General features: G+C 36.6%; 1 protein-coding gene across 1 annotated transcript; it reads left to right on the forward strand.

Annotated features, from left to right (window-relative positions):
- Positions 1-1,479: 1,479 nt before the first annotated feature.
- LOC128207242 (thyrostimulin beta-5 subunit-like) lies at positions 1,480-15,384 on the forward strand. The gene is made up of 3 exons (XM_052910056.1): positions 1,480-1,664; positions 9,597-9,848; positions 15,143-15,384. Exons 2-3 carry the CDS (start codon positions 9,603-9,605, stop codon positions 15,338-15,340), a joined length of 444 nt encoding a protein of 147 aa, XP_052766016.1. The 5' UTR covers positions 1,480-1,664; positions 9,597-9,602; the 3' UTR covers positions 15,341-15,384.
- The last annotated feature ends 7,460 nt before the right edge of the window (positions 15,385-22,844 follow it).

Genomic DNA, 22,844 nt, shown 5'->3' on the forward strand with positions numbered 1-22,844 from the left:
ACAATTGTTTTTCTTGTTATCGTTTGTAATGAGTCAACGAATCACGAAAAACTTTAATCAACAAGTCAAAAAGAGTTAATTTATGATATGTTAAATGTATAGCTGTCATTAGCGTCTCAATTTTACTTTTAAAATGATTAAACATATCAACTATGACGTCATTATTTTTCCTGCGCTAATATGATGTCATATAATAAAATGTTTCCGTTTAGGGTCGGGTCGATCTTGTTACGGAATGGATGAGAAGGAATTACTGAAAGGTTTTCTTACATGAAATTAAGTATTGTTTTAACAATTCTTGAAAGAAATAGTTTGTGTAAGTATAAGGGATGAAATGCGTGATTGAAAACAATATTTGGGATATGAACGCAGATGTATTAGTACACGTGGAGTCCTTCACACGCTTTAACCAGCCCAACTGCGTTCCTACCCCGTTATTGACATCAATCACGCAATACATTCCTTAAATGAACGGCCTTTCGGCAATTGCAAATATATTCCGATGAACGCAACATCTTCGGATATATTCGGATCGCAAATAATTGCGTTTTAATATAAATTAAAAAAAGGTTTATCCTGTTATTGTTTGTAAAAAGGCAGCGACAAATTTCATTAAACATGTTGAAAAGAGTTTAGTTACGGTGTTATATGGACTGATGTCTTTGTTTCTAAGTTTTCGTAAAAAGTGTTTTGTAGTGATTGAATATTACCTGCGTTATTGTGACGTCATATGAGAAACTGTTTCCGGTTACGGTCGGGCCGTTTTGTATCCGGGATGGGTGAGAAGGAATTACTGTAAGTTCTTTTAAATGAAAAAAGTATTTTTTTTTAAGAAAAACCCGAGAAAAATGAACTATTGCCGAGTATTGGTGTATATATAAGTAATTAATTGCGTGATTGATGTCATTATCGGGGATATGAACGCGGTTGCGCTTGTTAAAGAACACGTGCAGTCCTTCCGACATCACACACTCTAACCTGCCGAACTGCGTTCACATCCTGATAATGACATCAATCACGCAATTCATTCCTAAAATACATACGTTCATCATAAGAAACTGTTGATTTAGAAGTCTCTTCCCTCGTGTCCACCAAAGGAGATACCCGTCTAGCTGAAGTCAATGCCGTCATTAAAAGGCGTTTCAAATAGTTGGTTTTTGTCTGTATCATCCCGTTCACACAGATACTTCCTTACTTTTTAATCTTCAGTTTACTACTTCTGATACGTTTGTTTGTACAAATTAAATCTCAGTTTAAGATTAGAGAGACTAATAGTGTCGTCACTATGCAAACAGAGAGACAACTTAAACATGGACCATCCTCAATGTCAATTCATCTTTACAAAGTCTAAATGAGTTTCGTTCTAATATTCTCCTAAGGACTTGGCTATATCATTGTACGTTACTTGGTATATATTGCTCGCGACACACAGTACATTTTCTGATAGTTGTTTTATTTGATAGTATTAGTCTGAGAAAACGACCATTTCATACAATACAGAATTTACAAAAATGGAAAGAAAATCATAGAACACTGACGTGGGTGTGATTTTATATTCGCTACTGAAGAATATTATTGATACAAGGGCACTCAAATCACGTGGTTTGAAGAGTGTTCACTGTCATTGGATTTTGTGCGAAAGCGGAGACTTTTATAACGCCACGGTGAGTGTTCTATTATACTCTGCTATCAGGGAAGAACTATAACATTTTTTTCAAGTCTAAATGTAAACGTACAATTATGTGATCGATATGATGCGCCATAAATAGCGCTGTCGTTTTTATTTACTGTTTAAATTTCATAGCAGCATTGCAGTAAATTTCATTAAACAGAGAATTACTTTATATAACCATGTTGCATGCTAGAATTATATTTTAAAGAATATTTTTACGGCTTCGAAGTACAGCTTAAATCTTCGTCTTGCCGTTTGGTTTTGAAGGGTTTTGGATGAAGCCTGCTTTAAATTACTATTTTGAATATTATGGTATTTCAATATATAGAGGCATGACAATTATTGTATAAATAGTATTTATGCAATAAATTTGAAATACGTTGCATAGTAGAACTTTGTTTCGTAAGTTATAAAAAACAAGTAACAATGTTGACTTCCGTCTATATGCTGTCGGTTTAAAGGGTTTACAGATAAATCACACGCTTTCTTCTTGTTAATCTTTTTTGAATTTTAATATCACAGAGAAATAAGGTAGTTTGTCTGTGATAAAAATGATATTGGGGACAGCATTATATGCGTCTCAGTTTAATTATCTACAATTCTACAAGAAACTAGCTCTCCTGTTTCCAATTTACATTTTCCTTAAACGTCTTAATTAAAAATATGAGCTGTTATTGTTTCACTTTTAATGATTCGATATTTCTGAAACTTGCAAACATGCCGACCGGAACAGCAAACATGCCGACCGGAACAGACAAAACATAGACAGACAGACAGACAGACAGACAGACAGACAGACACACGGACAGACGGACAGACGGATGAACGGACAGACGGACGGACGCAAAGACGGACGGACGGACGGACGGACGGACGGACGGACAGACAGAGAGGCAGGCAGGCAGGCAGGCAGGCAGGCAGACAAACAGACAGGCAGACAAGACAGACAAAAAGAAGACATATATATGCATGCATTAGATGTGAACTGACAAACAGACTGACACACACTTAGGCATAGAATCATGGATAATTTCTGTCTGTATACAGTAGTCGCTTGTAAACATACGTATTCCTTTTGGGATATATCTCTACAAGACATTACGTTATACAAAACTATTCAATACCTTTTCACTACAAAACCATCTTGACAAAACGTTGAATACAAATGAACACGTGTACTGTATGAAAAAACATACACACCATACACACCACATACGATACACGGAATCACTTTGTTGTAATCCCACAATATATGTCCCATATATAGGCACGTATTTTTAAGTCTTCCTTGTTATTGTCTTAAAGCGCCAGAGTAGTTTTACCTTATTGAAGTTAAATGCAATTTACCAATTTAATTAATAGGACATGTGTAGTAGTATGAATCAGCCCCAAACTCTTTTTGAGACTATGAAAAGGGAACAAACTCGAAAAGAGATATTTATTTTTATGCCAAGAGCTGATACCGCCATTCCATATGCACACGGTGGAAACGGCCATGTAACATGATTGGAGATGACACCATCGCTATATATATATATGGGGTGGAAACGGCCATGTAACTTGATTGGAGATGACACCATCGCTATATATATATGGGGTAGAAACAGCCATGTAACTTGATTGGAGATGACACCATCGCTATATATATATGGGGTGGAAACGGCCATGTAACATGATTGGAGATGACACCATCGCTATATATATATGGGGTGGAAACGGCCATGTAACTTGATTGGAGATGACACCATCGCTATATATATATGGGGTGGAAACGGCCATGTAACTTGATTGGAGATGACACCATCGCTATATATATGGGGTGGAAACGGTCATGTAACATGATTGGAGATGACACCATCGCTATATATATATGGGGTGGAAACGGCCATGTAACTTGATTGGAGATGACACCATCGCTATATATATATGGGGTGGAAACGGCCATGTAACATGGTTGGAGATGACACCATCGCTATATATATATGGGGTGGAAACGGCCATGGAACTTGATTGGAGATGACACCATCGCTATATATATGGGGTGGAAACGGCCATGGAACTTGATTGGAGATGACACCACCGCTATATATATGGGGTGGAAACGATCATGTAACATGGTTGGAGATGACACCATTGCTATATATATATGGGGTGGAAACGATCATGTAACATGGTTGGAGATGACACCACCGCTATATATATATATGGGGTGGAAACGGCCATGTAACATGGTTGGAGATGACACCATCGCTATATAATATATATATGGGGTGGAAACGATCATGGAACATGGTTGGAGATGACACCACCGCTATATATATATGGGGTGGAAACGGCCATGTAACATGGTTGGAGATGACACCATCGCTATATATATATGGGGTGGAAACGGTCATGTAACATGATTGGAGATGACACCATCGCTATATATATATGGGGTGGAAACGGTCATGTAACATGATTGGAGATGACACCATCGCTATATATATATGGGGTGGAAACGGCCATGGAACTTGATTGGAGATGACACCATCGCTAAATATATATATGGGGTGGAAACGGCCATGTAACATGATTGGAGATGACACCATCGCTATATATATATATGGGGTGGAAACTGCCATGGAACTTGATTGGAGATGACACCATCACTATATATATATGGGGTGGAAACTGCCATGGAACTTGATTGGAGATAACACCATTGCTAAATATATATATGGGGTGGAAACGGCCATGGAACATGATTGGAGATGACACCACCGCTATATATATATGGGGTGGAAACGGCCATGGAACATGATTGGAGATGACACCACCGCTATGTATATATGGGGTGGAAACGGCCATGGAACATGGTTGGAGATGACACCATCGCTATATAATATATATATGGGGTGGAAACGATCATGTAACATGGTTGGAGATGACACCACCGCTATATATATATGGGGTGGAAACGGCCATGTAACATGGTTGGAGATGACACCATCGCTATATATATATGGGGTGGAAACGGTCATGTAACATGATTGGAGATGACACCATCGCTATATATATATGGGGTGGAAACGGCCATGGAACTTGATTGGAGATGATACCATCGCTAAATATATATGGGGTGGAAACGGCCATGTAACATGATTGGAGATGACACCATCGCTATATATATATGGGGTGGAAACGGCCATGGAACTTGATTGGAGATGACACCATCACTATATATATATGGGGTGGAAACGGCCATGTAACATGATTGGAGATGACACCATCGCCATATATATATGGGGTGGAAACGGTCATGTAACATGATTGGAGATGACACCATCGCTATATATATATGGGGTGGAAACGGCCATGGAACTTGATTGGAGATGACACCATCGCTATATATATATGGGGTGGAAACGGCCATGGAACTTGATTGGAGATGACACCATCGCTAAATATATATATGGGGTGGAAACGGCCATGTAACATGATTGGAGATGACACCATCGCTATATATATATATGGGGTGGAAACTGCCATGGAACTTGATTGGAGATGACACCATTGCTAAATATATATATGGGGTGGAAACGGCCATGAAACATGATTGGAGATGACACCACCGCTATATATATATGGGGTGGAAACTGCCATGGAACATGATTGGAGATGACACCACCGCTATATATATATGGGGTGGAAACGGCCATGGAACATGATTGGAGATGACACCACCGCTATATATATGGGGTGGAAACAGGCCATGTAACATGATTGGAGATGACAGTACCACTATATACGTGGGGTGAAAACGGTCATGTTACATGATTGGAGATGAAAGTACCACTATATACGTGGGGTGAAAACGGTCATGTTACATGATTGGAGATGAAAGTACCACTATATACGTGGGATGGAAACTATCATGTTACATGATTGGAGATGACAGTACCACTATATACGTGGGGTGAAAACGGTCATGTTACATGATTGGAGATGAAAGTACCACTATATACGTGGGGTGAAAACGGTCATATTACATGATTGGAGATGACAGTAGCACTATATACGTGGGGTGAAAACGGTCATGTTACATGATTGGAGATGACAGTACCACTATATACGTGGGGTGAAAACGGTCATGTTACATGATTGGAGATGACAGTAGCACTATATACGTGGGGTGGAAACGGTCATGTAACATGATTGGAGATGACAGTAGCACTATATACGTGGGGTGAACACGGTCATATTACATGATTGGAGATGAAAGTACCACTATATACGTGGGGTGGAAACGGTCATGTAACATGATTGGAGATGACAGTAGCACTATATACGTTAGGGTGAAAACGGTCATGTTACATGATTGGAGATGACAGTACCACTATATACGTGGGGTGAAAACGGCCATGTTACATGATTGGAGATGAAAGTACCACTATATACGTGGGGTGAAAACGGTCATATTACATGATTGGAGATGAAAGTACCACTATATACGTGGGGTGAAAACGGTCATATTACATGATTGGAGATGACAGTACCACTATATACGTGGGGTGAAAACGGTCATATTACATGATTGGAGATGACAGTAGCACTATATACGTGGGGTGAAAACGGTCATGTTACATGATTGGAGATGACAGTAGCACTATATACGTGGGGTGGAAACGGTCATGTAACATGATTGGAGATGACAGTACCACTATATACATGGGGTGGAAACTATCATGTTACATGATTGGAGATGACAGTAGCACTATATACGTTAGGGTGAAAACGGTCATATTACATGATTGGAGATGACAGTACCACTATATACGTGGGGTGAAAACGGTCATATTACATGATTGGAGATGACAGTAGCACTATATACGTGGGGTGGAAACGGTCATGTTACATGATTGGAGATGAAAGTACCACTATATACGTGGGGTGAAAACGGTCATATTACATGATTGGAGATGACAGTAGCACTATATACGTGGGGTGAAAACGGTCATGTTACATGATTGGAGATGAAAGTACCACTATATACGTGGGGTGGAAACTATCATGTTACATGATTGGAGATGACAGTAGCACTATATACGTTAGGGTGAAAACGGTCATATTACATGATTGGAGATGACAGTACCACTATATACGTGGGGTGAAAACGGTCATGTAACATGATTGGAGATGACAGTACCACTATATACATAGGGTGGAAACTATCATGTTACATGATTGGAGATGACAGTAGCACTATATACGTGGGGTGAAAACGGTCATGTTACATGATTGGAGATGACAGTACCACTATATACGTGGGGTGAAAACGGTCATATTACATGATTGGAGATGACAGTAGCACTATATACGTGGGGTGAAAACGGTCATGTTACATGATTAGAGATGACAGTAGCACTATATACGTGGGGTGGAAACGGTCATGTTACATGATTGGAGATGAAAGTACCACTATATACGTGGGGTGAAAACGGTCATATTACATGATTGGAGATGACAGTACCACTATATACGTTAGGGTGAAAACGGTCATGTTACATGATTGGAGATGAAAGTACCACTATATACGTGGGGTGAAAACGGTCATGTTACATGATTGGAGATGACAGTAGCACTATATACGTTAGGGTGAAAACGGTCATGTTACATAATTGGAGATGACAGTACCACTATATACGTGGGGTGAAAACGGCCATGTTACATGATTGGAGATGAAAGTACCACTATATACGTGGGGTGAAAACGGTCATATTACATGATTGGAGATGAAAGTACCACTATATACGTGGGGTGAAAACGGTCATATTACATGATTGGAGATGACAGTACCACTATATACGTGGGGTGAAAACGGTCATATTACATGATTGGAGATGACAGTAGCACTATATACGTGGGGTGAAAACGGTCATGTTACATGATTGGAGATGACAGTACCACTATATACGTGGGGTGAAAACGGTCATGTTACATGATTGGAGATGAAAGTACCACTATATACGTGGGGTGAAAACGGTCATGTTACATGATTGGAGATGACAGTACCACTATATACGTGGGGTGAAAACGGTCATATTACATGATTGGAGATGACAGTAGCACTATATACGTGGGGTGAAAACGGTCATGTTACATGATTGGAGATGACAGTAGCACTATATACGTTAGGGTGAAAACGGTCATGTTACATGATTGGAGATGACAGTAGCACTATATACGTGGGGTGGAAACGGTCATGTTACATGATTGGAGATGACAGTAGCACTATATACGTGGGGTGGAAACGGTCATGTTACATGATTGGAGATGACAGTACCACTATATACGTGGGGTGAAAACGGTCATGTAACATGATTGGAGATGACAGTACCACTATATACATGGGATGGAAACTATCATGTTACATGATTGGAGATGACAGTAGCACTATATACATGGGGTGGAAACGATCGTGTAACATGATTGGAGATGACAGTACCACCATATACATGGGATGAAAACTATCATGTTACATGATTGGAGATGACAGTACCACCATATACATGGGATGAAAACTATCATGTAACATGATTGGAGTTGACAGTAGCACTATATACATGGGGTGGAAATGATCTTGTAACATGATTGGAGATGACAGTAGCACTATATACATGGGGTGGAAACGATCGTGTAACATGATTGGAGATGACAGTACCACCATATATCTGGGTTTAAAACGGCCATGTTACATGATTGGGGATGACAGTAGCACTATATACATGGGGTGGAAACGATCTTGTAACATGATTGGAGATGACACCACCACTATATATTGGGTGGAAACGATTATTTGACAGGAAAATGTCAATATAGTCAGAAAAGTAATATATATACTCCCTCGGAAACTCCAACTATATACGCAATGGCCATACATCACTCATTTTCTTCCACCAGCGCATCCGCAGCAGCAATATGTCATGGATGTTTTTGCCGTCCATTACGATTGTCATCTAAGAACACGAGGGACCAACTGTGAATATCTTAATCTATCAACACATGTTGATGAACGTCATGAATGCTTTGATAAAATTGACTTGTTAATGCATACTTAAAAACCTTTTACTTTCTTACTTTATTCTGGATCGTTCGGATAAGAGTGATGTTATGCACGTAAACTGGTTTAAACCCCCAGTAAATATACATTTTACTGACCGTTCCAAGGCGGTACCTTATAATTCTTGATAAACACACCTAGTTGTTTTATATAGTATATAATAATTTATGCACTGTGTTGTTTGTGGAGTTTTGCGTTGTTGTTCCATGTTTCTGGTTTGGGAGATTTTTCTTCTGTTTCATTTAATTGGCGTTTACCCTGTGCCATTGAACGGGGTTTATGTTTAAACTTTTGGCTACTGAGCTTGTTTCTGTAGTTTTTCATATAAAAATTGGTTAAAGTGCTGACTTCATTACAAACTTTATTAGAGAGCATATGTGCGATATACAATTTTAAATCTGAATTTCATTTTTAACTACAACTTCAAGTCCTACGAATTCTTCTGGTTAATGTAGAGACATACTTGACTACTATGTAAGTCTAGGATTTGAATATCATTTGTAAAAGAACATTTTAAAGAACCATTTTATGATGCCACACGTTCTTCTCACTTGCGTAAAATATATTCGAGTGATGCACCAGTCAATTGTAACCACAGCTCCAGGTCCGGGGGTTAACCGGGGATAGCGGGGGGAAACGAGCCGTGTTTTTACCTTCATGGTGGCCCCGCAATGCGTTGCTTGTTTTCACGCCGAAAACAGCGGGGAATCGGTCTTACCAGGAATGTCCCCAGAGTGCGGGGGGCATTTTGCGGGGAATTTACCAGCACACCAAAGTTAAAATAAGCACAGTCTCTAAATCAATGTACGTGTTTATTTACAGGAACAAATGGAATCCGACATATCAATACACAGGGCGTCAGAGGTAGTGAAAGCTTCCTTAGTCACCTTAGTGTTTTTATTTGCTGCCATTTCATTCGAGACATCAGCAGTCGATCCCCAGACGATACTAGAATGTCTTCCTCGAGAGTATACGTTCCGAGCGTTCAAACCGTATCGCTTGAAGGGGAAGGTTCTTCCGTGTTACGATGACGTCACGGTTTACTCGTGTTGGGGAAGATGCGATTCTTATGAGGTATATTTATTTAAATTAAGCAATTATCTTAATAATAACACATACTTTAAGTATTATATAGAGAATAATGGTTTGTTTCAGAGTAAGATAGAAATATAATTCACCATGTGAGCATCAAATGCTATATTAAAAGCTATATAAGTTTTTTGCCTTTTGTGTTCACGAGTTAAAACATATTGCGATCTTACACTGAAACAAACAAATTTTTCGTTTTCTTTCATGTTTTTCGATGAAATATGGAATTTTATCAGTGAAATGACAACAGTGAAAATATCAATTTAATATTTTCACTGCAAAATAAGGAGTGGAAATATAAATTTTCAGAACTACTTTTAAATCCATTGTAGTTACTTCCCCTTGATCAAAACAGAACACTTCACTTTTGAAACAGAAAATGTTTGCAAATAAAATGTTTGAAAATTAAAGAAATGTTACATAAGTTTAAATAAAGATATATTTGGAAAATAACAACTTACTGTTTATTATAAAATTGGTTATCCCTTTTTTTAAACGTTTTCTTGATCTTGAACTTTGAAGCTGAATGTTCGAATATTTGCTTTCATACCAGTGAAAAATATCATTTTGATATTTTCGCTGTTTGAAACAGTTAAATTACAATTTTATTTCACTGCTTAATCTCTAAAAATTGCCGGAAAGAATATAATGTGAACGTGACTTGTAATAATGCAATTGAAACTCCAGGCACAAGTTTAATGGTTTTTAATGATGAACCTGTTTATAGAGGCACAATGTTCAAGGCTCACCAGTATCCCAATGAGACTTATACAACATGCTGTTCTTTGGAATTTCATCCTTGTAACAATTATCAAGATCAAAGTAAACAGGGGCGGATCCAGAATTCGATGATAGAGGAAGCGTAAATTAGGGGACGTAACCTTTTGACTTGCGGCCCTCCCTCGGAGCCGAACTTTATTTGGTTTAAAGTGTAGGTAGGGGTGTTTGGGTGTACTCCCCTAAGAATATTTTAACAATTTCTTTTTTTGAAATGGTTTATTTTGGACATTAATTATTACTTATTTTCCCCTTTATTCAAATAAAAAGTGATTTTTTTTAATCCGCTAGTGGTAAGGCCTTGCTTACTGGCCTTGACCAAAGCTTCGACGCAATGCAGACCTCCCTTTACAAGTAGAGGATATTGCAAGAAATACAGCTGGATTTTTTTATTATTATTGTTTTGTTTAAATCTTTAAAAATAATTATTCATAGACTGAGACGTTTTAACTAGAAATATATCTGGATTTCGATTTGGTCACGTGATTTTGATTGGTCACGTGATTTAGATTTGGTCACGTGAATTTGATTATAATCGTGTTACTAATGTAACTATGCACCAAAATGAAGCAACCTCAGCGTGGAGTTCGTTACTGCCCATGTACTTTTAATATATGACGAAAATAATGATAATTAAATATTTCATTGATATCTTGTGATGTCATATGTCTTTCGTTTCGTGTCTGTTCGGCTTTGATCGTTGTGCATTCAAATATGATCCTGGTTAAACAAGTGCTTGTCATTTTCGATTCCGTTTGTTCTCAATATTTAATTGAAAATCCCATATGTTTAGTTGTGTCTACAATTCAATTTTATTGAATGGTTTTATAAATTTTCTTCATTGTGCTGGATGGAAACATGATATATTTTGAACTAAAATTTAATAACTCAGAACGTAAATTGCAATAAAACCCTTCAAGCCATCAAAATAATAAGTAATTTACCCCATAGGTGTAAAAAGGTTTCGTCAGATTGGTATATGAAAAGATTGGCTCATATATTCGAACAAGTAGCTGTCGGAAAAAAACTCATTTATTCCTGCTTCGGAAACTTTATTGTTTTCATAAGCCTGACCTTAATGACTTTGAATCTATCTCTAAGGAATAATTATGTTTCGTTTTCCTCGATTATTGTACACAAAGTTATTAACATTAGTATCGAATAACAAAAGAAGCGGACACACTATTCACCAGGTTTTAGTGGGCTTCCTTTCATGGCCTTTCAAACGTGGGGGGGGGGATAATTAGGATTGTCAAACGCGTAGACCTGTATCAGAGTTGGTCAGGTCCCTGAGGTTTTCACCCTAATGGTTCTTATAATGAATGAAAAATAATACGTCAAGTCCCACAATAGCCACACTTGATGGTAAAGTATTTATGTTTATATAAACAGTGTGCGTATACCACGTGATAAATTGCTTCATGAATGCTACGTCGGAGATCAGCATTTTGCTTCGAATGACGACTTTAAACAAAGATGACTTCGCTATGTTTCACCATCCTAATATATAAACGAAACATAGCGCAGTCTACGCCGCTTACGGAGCCCCGCCTTTGGTCTTCTACCAGGGTTTGATGAAAGTTTAGTTTCTTAAAAAAACTTCGACAAACCTTTTTACAAAACGGCCGTCTGACGGAGCACTGTCAAAACAATATTTGGAAACATGTTTGTCGAAGTGTATGATGAAACTAATCACCTAATCAAACAACGCTAAAGAACGATGGCGGTGCTTTTTAAGCGACATAGCTTTCCCTTTGTTTTATTCAAAACGATGAAGTAAAAGAAAAGTTATCTTTGTATTAAGTCTTCATTTAAAGCAATATTTTGCCTTCCGAAATATATGACGCAATTTATCAGGTGGTAAACACACACTGATTAACATTATTTCAGAATTCACAGCAGTACAGTCGGCTCAGTAATTCATATATGTACCAGTAGGCCAAGGACACTTTTGAATGTTTAGTGTACCTTCCTTCTTAAATTTCAATGAAAGATTTAGACCACAGCTTTCTTTATTAAGAAATCAGTAATGATTAAACATTAACCTTTTTCATAGTTCCGGAATAGGTTTACACATCGGGCTCCAATTTCTCGAAACTTCTTAAGCTTAACAGGCTTAAGTCGCTTATTTCAATTAGCCAAAATACATACTGAAAATGGATTATGATAAATGAAAAATGGTTTATTCTGATAATCATACAGATTATTCCTACATAATTTCTAAAATTTCTTGAAGAAGTAAATATAACACATTTTATAGAACAACAAAAATAGTGAGATTAGCTTAATCCTGTTATAAGGGACTTTTCGAGAAATTGGGGCCAGGTCTTATTCTTGATTGACAATAACATTTCCAGGATATGTTCTGAGATCGACGTCATACAATAAGAATAACAATTAATAGTCAATGTAAAGCTATTCATTGCAATTAAAACGCTGTTGATCAGCAGAATAAACGGCCCCTAAAATATCATGTCTTACTTTTACTTTTACGTCCCGTGACTTCTTATGTCCTTGGTTTGTTGCATGTACACGAAGGTGTCACTTTTCCTAATCAATATTTTCATTAGGCTCTCTATGGACTTCTTTTAAGACACAGCAATTATCGTGACTGTCCGGTTGACTATTTTCACAGTTAAAGGAACTAGTCCAATCAACGAGATAGGTTTAGTAACCGAATACATGAACGATAAGCATATGTCTCCGCTTTGGCCGTACGTCGTACAATTAACCGTGTGTATCTATTTTATGGCCGCTCTGCATCGTTAGAAGCAATATAAACACTAACTTTGAATGTTCGTCAAATTGACATGAGCTCCATTCAAGTCACGCAAAGTTCAAGGTCTAGCTCCAAATAAGTCACGTTAAGTTCAAGGACTAGCTCTAAACAAGTCACGTTAAGTTAAAGGTCTAGCTCCAAACAAGTCACATTAAGTTAAAGGTTTAGCTTCAAACAAGTCACGTTAAGTTCAAGGTATAATTCCAAACAAGTCACGCACAGTTCAAGGTCTAGCTCCAAACAAGACACGTTAAGTTCAAGGTCTAGCTCCAAACAAGTCACGTTAAGTTCAAGGTCTAGCTCCAAACAAGACTCGTTAAGTTCAAGTTCTAGCTCCAAACAAGTCACGTTAAGTTCAAGGTCTAGCTCCAAAAAAGACACGTTAAGTTCAGGGTCTAGCTCCAAACAAGTTACGTTAAGTTCAAGGTCTAGCTCCAAACAAGTCACGTTAAGTTCAAGGTCTAGCTCCAAACAAGTCACGTCAAGTTCAAGGTCTAGCTCCATTCAAGTCACGTTAAGTTCAAGGTCTAGCTCCAAACAAGTTACGTTAAGTTCAAGGTCTAGCTCAAAACAAGTCACGTCAAGTTCAAGGTCTAGCTTCATTCAAGTCACGTTAAGTTCAAGGTCTAGCTCCAAACAAGTCACATTAAGTTAAAGGTTTAGCTTCAAACAAGTCACGTTAAGTTCAAGGTATAATTCCAAACAAGTCACGCAAAGTTCAAGGTCTAGCTCCAAACAAGACACGTTAAGTTCAAGGTCTAGCTCCAAACAAGTCACGTTAAGTTCAAGGTCTAGCTCCAAACAAGACTCGTTAAGTTCAAGTTCTAGCTCCAAACAAGTCACGTTAAGTTCAAGGTCTAGCTCCAAACAAGACACGTTAAGTTCAGGGTCTAGCTCCAAACAAGTTACGTTAAGTTCAAGGTCTAGCTCCAACCAAGTCACGTTAAGTTCAAGGTCTAGCTCCAAACAAGTCACGTCAAGTTCAAGGTCTAGCTCCATTTAAGTCACGTTAAGTTCAAGGTCTAGCTCCAAACAAGTTACGTTAAGTTCAAGGTCTAGCTCAAAACAAGTCACGTCAAGTTCAAGGTCTAGCTTCATTCAAGTCACGTTAAGTTCAAGGTCTAGCTCCAAACAAGCTACGTTAAGTTCAAGGTCTAGCTTCATTCAAGTCACGTTAAGTTCAAGGTCTAGCTCAAAACAAGTCACGTCAAGTTCAAGGTCTAGCTTCATTCAAGTCACGTTAAGTTTAAGGTTAAAGTTAATGGTGAAATAACCTAACTAAAGATGGATACTTGAAACATTTGATACAACTTTTTACCACATAAACGTGCATTTAACCAAACTTTCAAGCATCCATTTGTTTGTGCCTACATTATAATTACATAAATGTACTGAAAAAACCTTCGTTGCTTTTGATGTCATGAATATTAAAACTTCCTGAGCGTTTTTTTCTTATTTGTATATTTACGAATAGTCTATTTCTTTTGATAAGAGGAAGCGTCTTTAGTTAGAAAACTAGTCTTTAGTTAGAAAACTATTCGATCATAATGTTTTCGAAACGGTTCAGCGTACTCAATATATTCATACAAACCCCTTTTAGCTTCAGGAAGCATTCATGTCATTAAGTGCAAAACGGAACTATGTTTTACTATCTTACTTTGACGTCTTAACTATCAATGTAGAATCTGGGATTCATTTAAATCACAATTGAATTTATTTTCAGTACGGCGATTATAAGATCCCCTTCAAGATCAGCCACCACCCCGTGTGTACGTATACAGACCGCAGTTCCCGACAGGTCAGGCTACGACGATGCCACCCCGACCATCCAGATCCATTTTACGAAGTGTTTGATGCCACTGAATGTAGCTGTAGTGTGTGTAACGCTGACAACACGAGCTGTGAGAATCTCAATGGGTGACCTTTAGTATTGTAAATGAACTTGATGACCTTTACTTTTTTGTATCGGACAACAATGTTTTGCATATCAAAATCAAGGTTGTTATAAAATTGTTTTGTGTTCCGATGGAGATTACTTGAATAAATGTCAAAACATATAAATGTTACCAATAGTTTTAACTTGGAATTATATAAAAGGAGTCCTTGAGATTATTCTCTCAGCATCGCCATAGAAGTTCAAAGGAATAACCTGTCGAACAGACTACAAATCCCCGATTATAACAACCGGTCGGTCTGTTGCAATCGAAAAGACCAGACGTCTTGTTCTTCAGGGTACATATTATAACGATGTTGTATATATTCTATATACCTATTAGGATACTTCTATAAGCGATGACAAAATGATTATGTACCATAACAGAAAGGTGATTGACCCTGATAAACTAAACAAAATTACTCATGCGGGTAGGATTCATAAGCATATGAATGTTCTAACCTCTGAAGATACCGATGGGTTTGCAACTGTTTGCCGCACTTTTACCGTTCCGAGCAGACAGTTCCGGTCTTCTTTCATGCTAATTCATCAGAGGTTTGATAATGATAAATCTAACCTCTGAATCAAACGCTGCAAAATCGAGTGCAAAACTATAAATAGTTCATTTTCCTGATATCATCGTCGACCAATCAAAACGCTTGTTTCATTAAGCATACTTTAAACTGTTGAAACATATTTAAATATCTGACCTATCCAATCCAGTTTGATTTCTTGAAACACATATTTGGTATGAAAAAGTAAATTACGGTATAATCGCCAACTTATAAAAAATCAAGCGTATCAGCTTATGAAAATCCATTAAATTGGTCCAAACTATAAATGTGATTATCATAAGTATATTACTCTCAATGTCCTCCCGGATATCTTAAGCAGTGGACACATATTACATATTTTGCCTCACAGAGATGACATTACATCTTGAGGGACCATAAAGCGATATCGCGCATTCCAATACATAAGTCCAATAAAATGTTAAAAAGGGCTAAGATTGACATATTAACTTATTCTTAAACGTAAAAGTGCATTTGAAAAACGGATCATGAAATTTGTGTTTCCCTGGATCTAAATTATTCAGATAGTTTGAAATACAAGATGTTTAATATCGATAAACAGATTTACCATATATTGGTCACTTCTTATATCAATGTATCGAGGGTTTTCAAATAAGCCTTAAAAAGGAAGAAAATGTACATATAAAGTGAACTTTTAAACAGGATCAAATGAAAAAAGACATGTTATCATAATAATATCACAGGCCTGAGAAGATATATAATAAATGTTTGAGCTACACCGGTTTAAATGCTTACTCCTTTTTGGATTGTGTATAAGCCTAATTGTTCGACATATTCAGAAACTTCGTCATCGCCGCCATATTGGAAATTTAACGGATTGAAAATGTATGTAGAACATATGCGGTAAACGTGACATTTAATCATCATATAAGAAGTATAAACAGCTTAAATCTCGGCTCAAGTAGGGTATTGACAGGATTCCTAATTTAAATTACGTTTGTAAGGGTCTGTTTTGTTGGACATAGGCAATCGCAACGGCTTGCCGACTCCAAAAGAATCTATAAATAGAAAACAGCGAAATCCTTTATATTAAACGCTTGGGTAATTCACTGCCATGAGCCTTAAACACATCAATATCAGGCGCACTATGTTGAAAAGTTTTGCTTATACAAATATAAAAATACGCTTCAATAGAGCCAACCGGATTTATAACTGTAAATCTAAATTACGTGAAAAGTCATTCTTACAAATAACTTTGCTTAAACGGCCGGTATCGCCGAGAACCGTATAAAACGCATATTTTTGTTTGTCTTCGTAACTACATGCAAGCCAAAGAGTCATGCCAATGAATATCAAAGTCGAAATCACAGAAGAGACCTTTACAATGCATCCACACTATACTGTCACATACCTAGAGAGAACTAAATATCAGACTTTTACTAAGTAAGGTGAGGTCGTGCACATATACGACCAGATCGTTAATTATTAATCCTAAAACCTTCAGCGGTATGATTAATGGCCGTACACATTCGTTGAATAATGGATATGCAATATCGTAATACTGATAAAAACCAAGTATATCTGGGACACACTGGCTAAAGGTCCGTCGGTCTCGTATCAGTAGCGGAAAACCCGCTTAAAATGAACTTTTAAGTAAAGATCGAAAAACGCAATGACAAGAGCTCCTCAAAGCAAAGATACAATTTGCATGAAATTTCATTAAAGCAAGGGTCTCGCTGTTGAGATGTGCTTAACATTAAAACAGCATAGTCATGTATGGTATTATTGGTCTTGTTTAACTAAACACAGATGTAGCAATATATAATGCAGGTACTTAACAGCATCCATATATGCGTATAAAATCTAAAAAAAATAAAAAAAAAATTTATGTTAAACACATTGCATGTTATTATTGTTATACTTGAATTAGGCTAGCAGTATAATAAAGTGTGTAAATATCGAGAAATTAAATACATTTGCAACAAATAAATGCCAGAATGTATATGAAATTAAAAGGATTCAGTTTGGCCGACCAACGTGTCCAGGACACTGGCCAGCTGGGCGTTCACATACGATCCTTAAATTATTGGCAGATTGAAAATCTAAGACTGAATGATTTATTTTGCAGCACAAATCACGCTAGATTAAAACCCAAATACTGCTTTAAAAATAAACCGTCAAGAGTATAGCAAAAACATAGCAAAATGTTGTTTTTGAAGTCATGAACGAAACTAAATCTTTAAATAGTATTCTAATATGAACACCTTGTCTATGAAATAACTTGTCTATGAATATTGGATGAATGAAAGCTATTTTGAAAATTTCTGATTGCGGTGCCTCTACATAGGGTTAAATGTTGAAATTTCAGCTACATGGTTTGTCCCTATAAATATCATAGCATTTTTGTTAGCACTCATGACAAAAACAATTTCAAATGTTCCGTGTCATTTTCTTCTTTTTTCTGACGTATTATACAAGGGTTAATTTCAGGATGTTTTCATCATTTAAGCAAGAATTATTAAAGGTTAGATAATTGAAAGTCTAAAAATTACAAAGAGTTGTCTTTACTTTTTGTTCAAACCACTCAAGTGGTAACATTTCGAATATAGTTATTTGTATCCTAGATTCGATTCATGATGCCTTTGAATGAATGTTCTGAGGATAAACAGTCTACGCCAATTTGTGTTCTTAAACGTAATCTAATATGTATTTCGTCATTTGTTCGCTTACAGATTATTCGAACAGTTAATTGCCTTTCAGGTCGCGTCCCTCTTCCTCTTCGAATGAAATGAAGCCTTTTGGTAATAATGCACAACCTAGAGCAGCAAAATAAAAGATTGTCAATTAACTTACGTAACTTCATGATTCTGCCTCACGGCATTGACCTGTTTACTCCTCGTCATTTTCTAACCGTCCTTTTAACTTCTTATTGGTTTATCTTCTCATGTGTCCAAATGCATTAATCGTTTATTGTTTCGTCAACCTAGACTTAATGTACGTATATAGTTCAAAATTTCGTTTACACATACAAGCGGAATGATCACAAGTCCACAGTTTAATATTTAATATACCATTTCATGCCATCCCTGCTTATCTCACTTACTTCTTAGAATATCTCTACTTATGTTTACCTTTCTAAGAATTGTGATAAATATACATAAGTCTACCCACCTAATCTTATTCATCCGCGCCTTTGATGACTTGCATCAATTAACGTTCATCATGTTAGATTATTGTTATATCCTTTGTACTCTACTGGCGCCCTCGATAAGCTCTTATGATTGGCTACGGTCAAGGCTACGGATTGTCATGATTTTCATTTAAATCTATTTCTTTCTATGTGTTTGTTAGTTTACAATTCTTCTTGTTTCATTGATTTGTTTTTCGTATACTTTAAACTAAACCAGAATAGCTATTTATTGTGTGCCATTCATTCCATCCCCTTGTTTACATATACGAAACATTAAATGATAATAAAACAAGTTACAATAATTACTACGGAAATTGCGGAACATCCTGTACAACGTTTTTCCACACAGTGCATTGAGCGTCTATAATCCAAGATCCTGGACATTGTCAAGGAAACAGTTTTAAGCAATGGTATTACAAAAACTCATTAGTTCAAACATGTACATCATTTCCTGAAGTAGCGATGCATGAACTGCCAAATGCTCAACCTTTTCCCTTTTTGCATCACATTTGATAGCAAGCGACATTGCCGTTAGGCCGCGTCCGCAAGTCACCATGTATAAAAAGGTTGATATATTATCATACATTTGGAAGAAAACAAGCATATGCATGTGAAAGGCACAAACGGCTTATTGATGAGCATGCCTACGTTTTGATATCAGCGTTCGATCAGAGATCTGACACACGTACGTTACAAATGCCCCGTGTTCAGTTAAATAAGAAGCTGATTTGGAATTAAGTATGTCAATTCAAATGAAGCTATTTAAGGAATGAATCGCGGGGTTGATGTCATTATCGGGGTATGAACGCAATTGGGTTGGTCAATGTGTGTGGAGTCCGAAGGACTCCACGCGTACTTTGACCAACCCAATTGCGTTCATATCCCCGATAATGACAATGTCATCAACCCCGCTATTCATTCCTTATATTTACACCAATAGTTCATTATTTCATTCAAGAATTGTTAAAAAATACTTCATTTCATTTAAGAAAACCTTTCAGCAATCCGTTCTTACCCATTCTGTAAATAGAACGACCCAACTATAACCGGAAACATTTTTTTCAAATGACGTCACAATATCGCGGGAAAAGATCAACCACTTGAAATCACTTTAAAACGTAAAATTGAAACACTTCTGGTACCAAATATATTTAAAATATAATAAACTAACACTTTTAAAAATGTTGATCTATATTTTACGGGACCTGCAGACACAATACAACCAATAACAAGATCAATAGCTTTCATGTATATTGTTATACAATGAATTACAATCCGAACATATCCGAAGATGTTGCGTTCATCGATTGATGAACGCAATTGCCGAAATGACGTTCATTTAAGGAATGGAAGTTGAGGTGTAAATATTTATCAGTGATGTAGGGTCTAGAACCTGACGTTATAAAATAACGAGCGTTATGTATAAAAAAAAACTCCGAAACTCTTTCGGGTAGGTCATGTCATACAAGATGTAAACGCTTTAAGGAGAACAGTCGAATGATAACGAGCGTCATCGTTAAACAGGGTCTACGAATGCCATGTACTGATATGACTGACAATTACATACAGCGCTTCAAAAATTCAAAAGTGAAAACGAAAATTCGAAAAATTAAAACGACTGAGATGCTCTTTGCATTATTCATTTATTCGATACAGACAAGCGCGTAGCTTGGCCCAAATGTTGATTACGCACCATAATAAAAGAACATTTTATTTTTTACCCATTTTCAATTTATCGTTACTTGAAGGCTAACATACGCTTAGGTAAGTAAACTGTTTTGTTTTGTATGCCTGTTTAATTGCAGTGCAAACACTGCAAGCGGGGAACCAAATTTCAAATGTTAGCTTATTGTTGCACTTATCATTGATGTAAATTAACAGTTTATAAAATAATACTCCAATGGAATCTACAGGGACAATCCCAGTAGTCTAACCTTTAACAAATAATCTGTTTGAAGAGACAAAGATAATGCCTTACACACACTAAACGAGACAACAACGGACATACAATACAGACAGATCACATATGCATCTCTATATCTTCATTCAATAATTAATGCTTGGATTGCAGACAACCTCAGCAAGAGCAAGTGGTAAATTCGGTCAAACTATGTGATCTTGGAGGAAACGTTCACTTTAAAAATATAAAATGCTAAACACATTCTTTTCGGAGGACCAATTTGTTTTAAAAAAGTCGAGTTTTGGAAAACGAAAAGAGGTGTTAAAACAAACAAGCACTGGTGCGACGATTTGCTTTATATTTAGATGTAAGCAAAATATTCGTATTCATGTGTGTAAAATATTCATTAAATTATACTAAATTATGTTTAAAACCGAACGAAAACCATGTTCTAGCTTTTTATTATACTTACTCTGGTCTTCAAGTTTCAAATAAAAACAAACAATATTGTTATTCAGGAGGTACAAGAGAGCGTAATTAAATGCAATCAGAACAAGATACTAAATTATTTCTAATGTTGATTAATAGTTAAATTTGCTGTCCAGGGAAACAGAATTTATGAGGATTCCCGCAGCATACCGAGCAGGATGAGCTATCGAAATAAATTAAATATTCAGGAGAGCAATTGACAACCAGGCATCATAATATAACAGCAATTCCCACATTGTGCTACGAATAGAATACTGTTATAGACGTTGATATATGTTACTCTAATGAAATAAAAGTAGCAATTGGTAATCCCACTTAAGGTGATTGATTCTACACAGACATGAAATCGCTCACCACACGACTATCAAGAATTCCATTACATTGACAATTAATCGCGTGACAGATGCCATGTGGTTTTGTTATGACAACGAAGTAGCCCGTTTAAGACTGATGTCTGCATTATTACACGAGGGATGAGCCCCACAGAAACTACTTAATGATGAAATTGCTTGAACTATTCATTTTTTTCCAATATACAATTTCCATAAAATACGGAAATTTACTATGCCACAGTGCGAGGGATTGATTATCTTGTGCCCACTTGTACTTAATTCCATTATGAAATTGCCCTTAAGTGCTTTCATTGGAATATGTATGATAATAAACCTTTAAGGGATTACAAAAATAAATGTTTTAACTTTTAAGAGTACATATGCTATAATTTTGAGATTACCAATACAACAATAACACCTTTGGTCACAATTTATTAAACCAGGCATGACTCTTTACATGCCAGACATGCATTTAATCGTAACTTCAGTGTTGAACTTACATACTGTTTTGTTTTACAAGAAAAATATAGACTTATTAGATTGTTACATCATTGCCTACACCTTTTGAAACATTGTTCTTCATTTTCCCCACAAATTGCCGTCAAACTGCTAATAAACAACCATACATGAACTAGATGTCTACACAAAACAATATATGATGCCTCCCGGTATATAGCTTTAAGATCTCATAAATCTTTTTTTTCTAAGCCCTGTAACGACAATCAAGCTTAGTAAACCAGGCTTCTCGAACTGTATCATGACTCTGTCAATATCGTTCAGTTAACCTATGTAACACTTCTGACACAGCTGCCACATATTTCTGTCTGCTACTTCATGTTCGTCAAAATCGACACTTTTCAGTTCTTCAATTGCTTTGTTTATTTTTATAAATCTCTGCGAAGTAACACAATCATAACTCTATACCGATTGACGAAACCTATCTGTTTATGAAGCCGAGTATAGTCTTGTTCAGAATTCATGCAAAAGAAATGACCTTCAAATCGTTAATATACTGTATGTCTTTGCTAAATGGGGCTGATATAATCAG

This window comes from Mya arenaria, chromosome 11 (assembly GCF_026914265.1).
Source record: "Mya arenaria isolate MELC-2E11 chromosome 11, ASM2691426v1".
Taxonomy (NCBI): Eukaryota; Metazoa; Mollusca; class Bivalvia; order Myida; family Myidae; genus Mya; species Mya arenaria.

Coding starts and splice junctions, on each gene's coding strand:
- LOC128207242 (XM_052910056.1), top strand. CDS start 9,603: ATGGAATCCGACATATCAATACACAGGGCGTCAGAGGTAGTGAAAGCT. Junction 9,849..15,142: donor GAAGATGCGATTCTTATGAG/GTATATTTATTT, acceptor ATTTATTTTCAG/TACGGCGATTATAAGATCCC.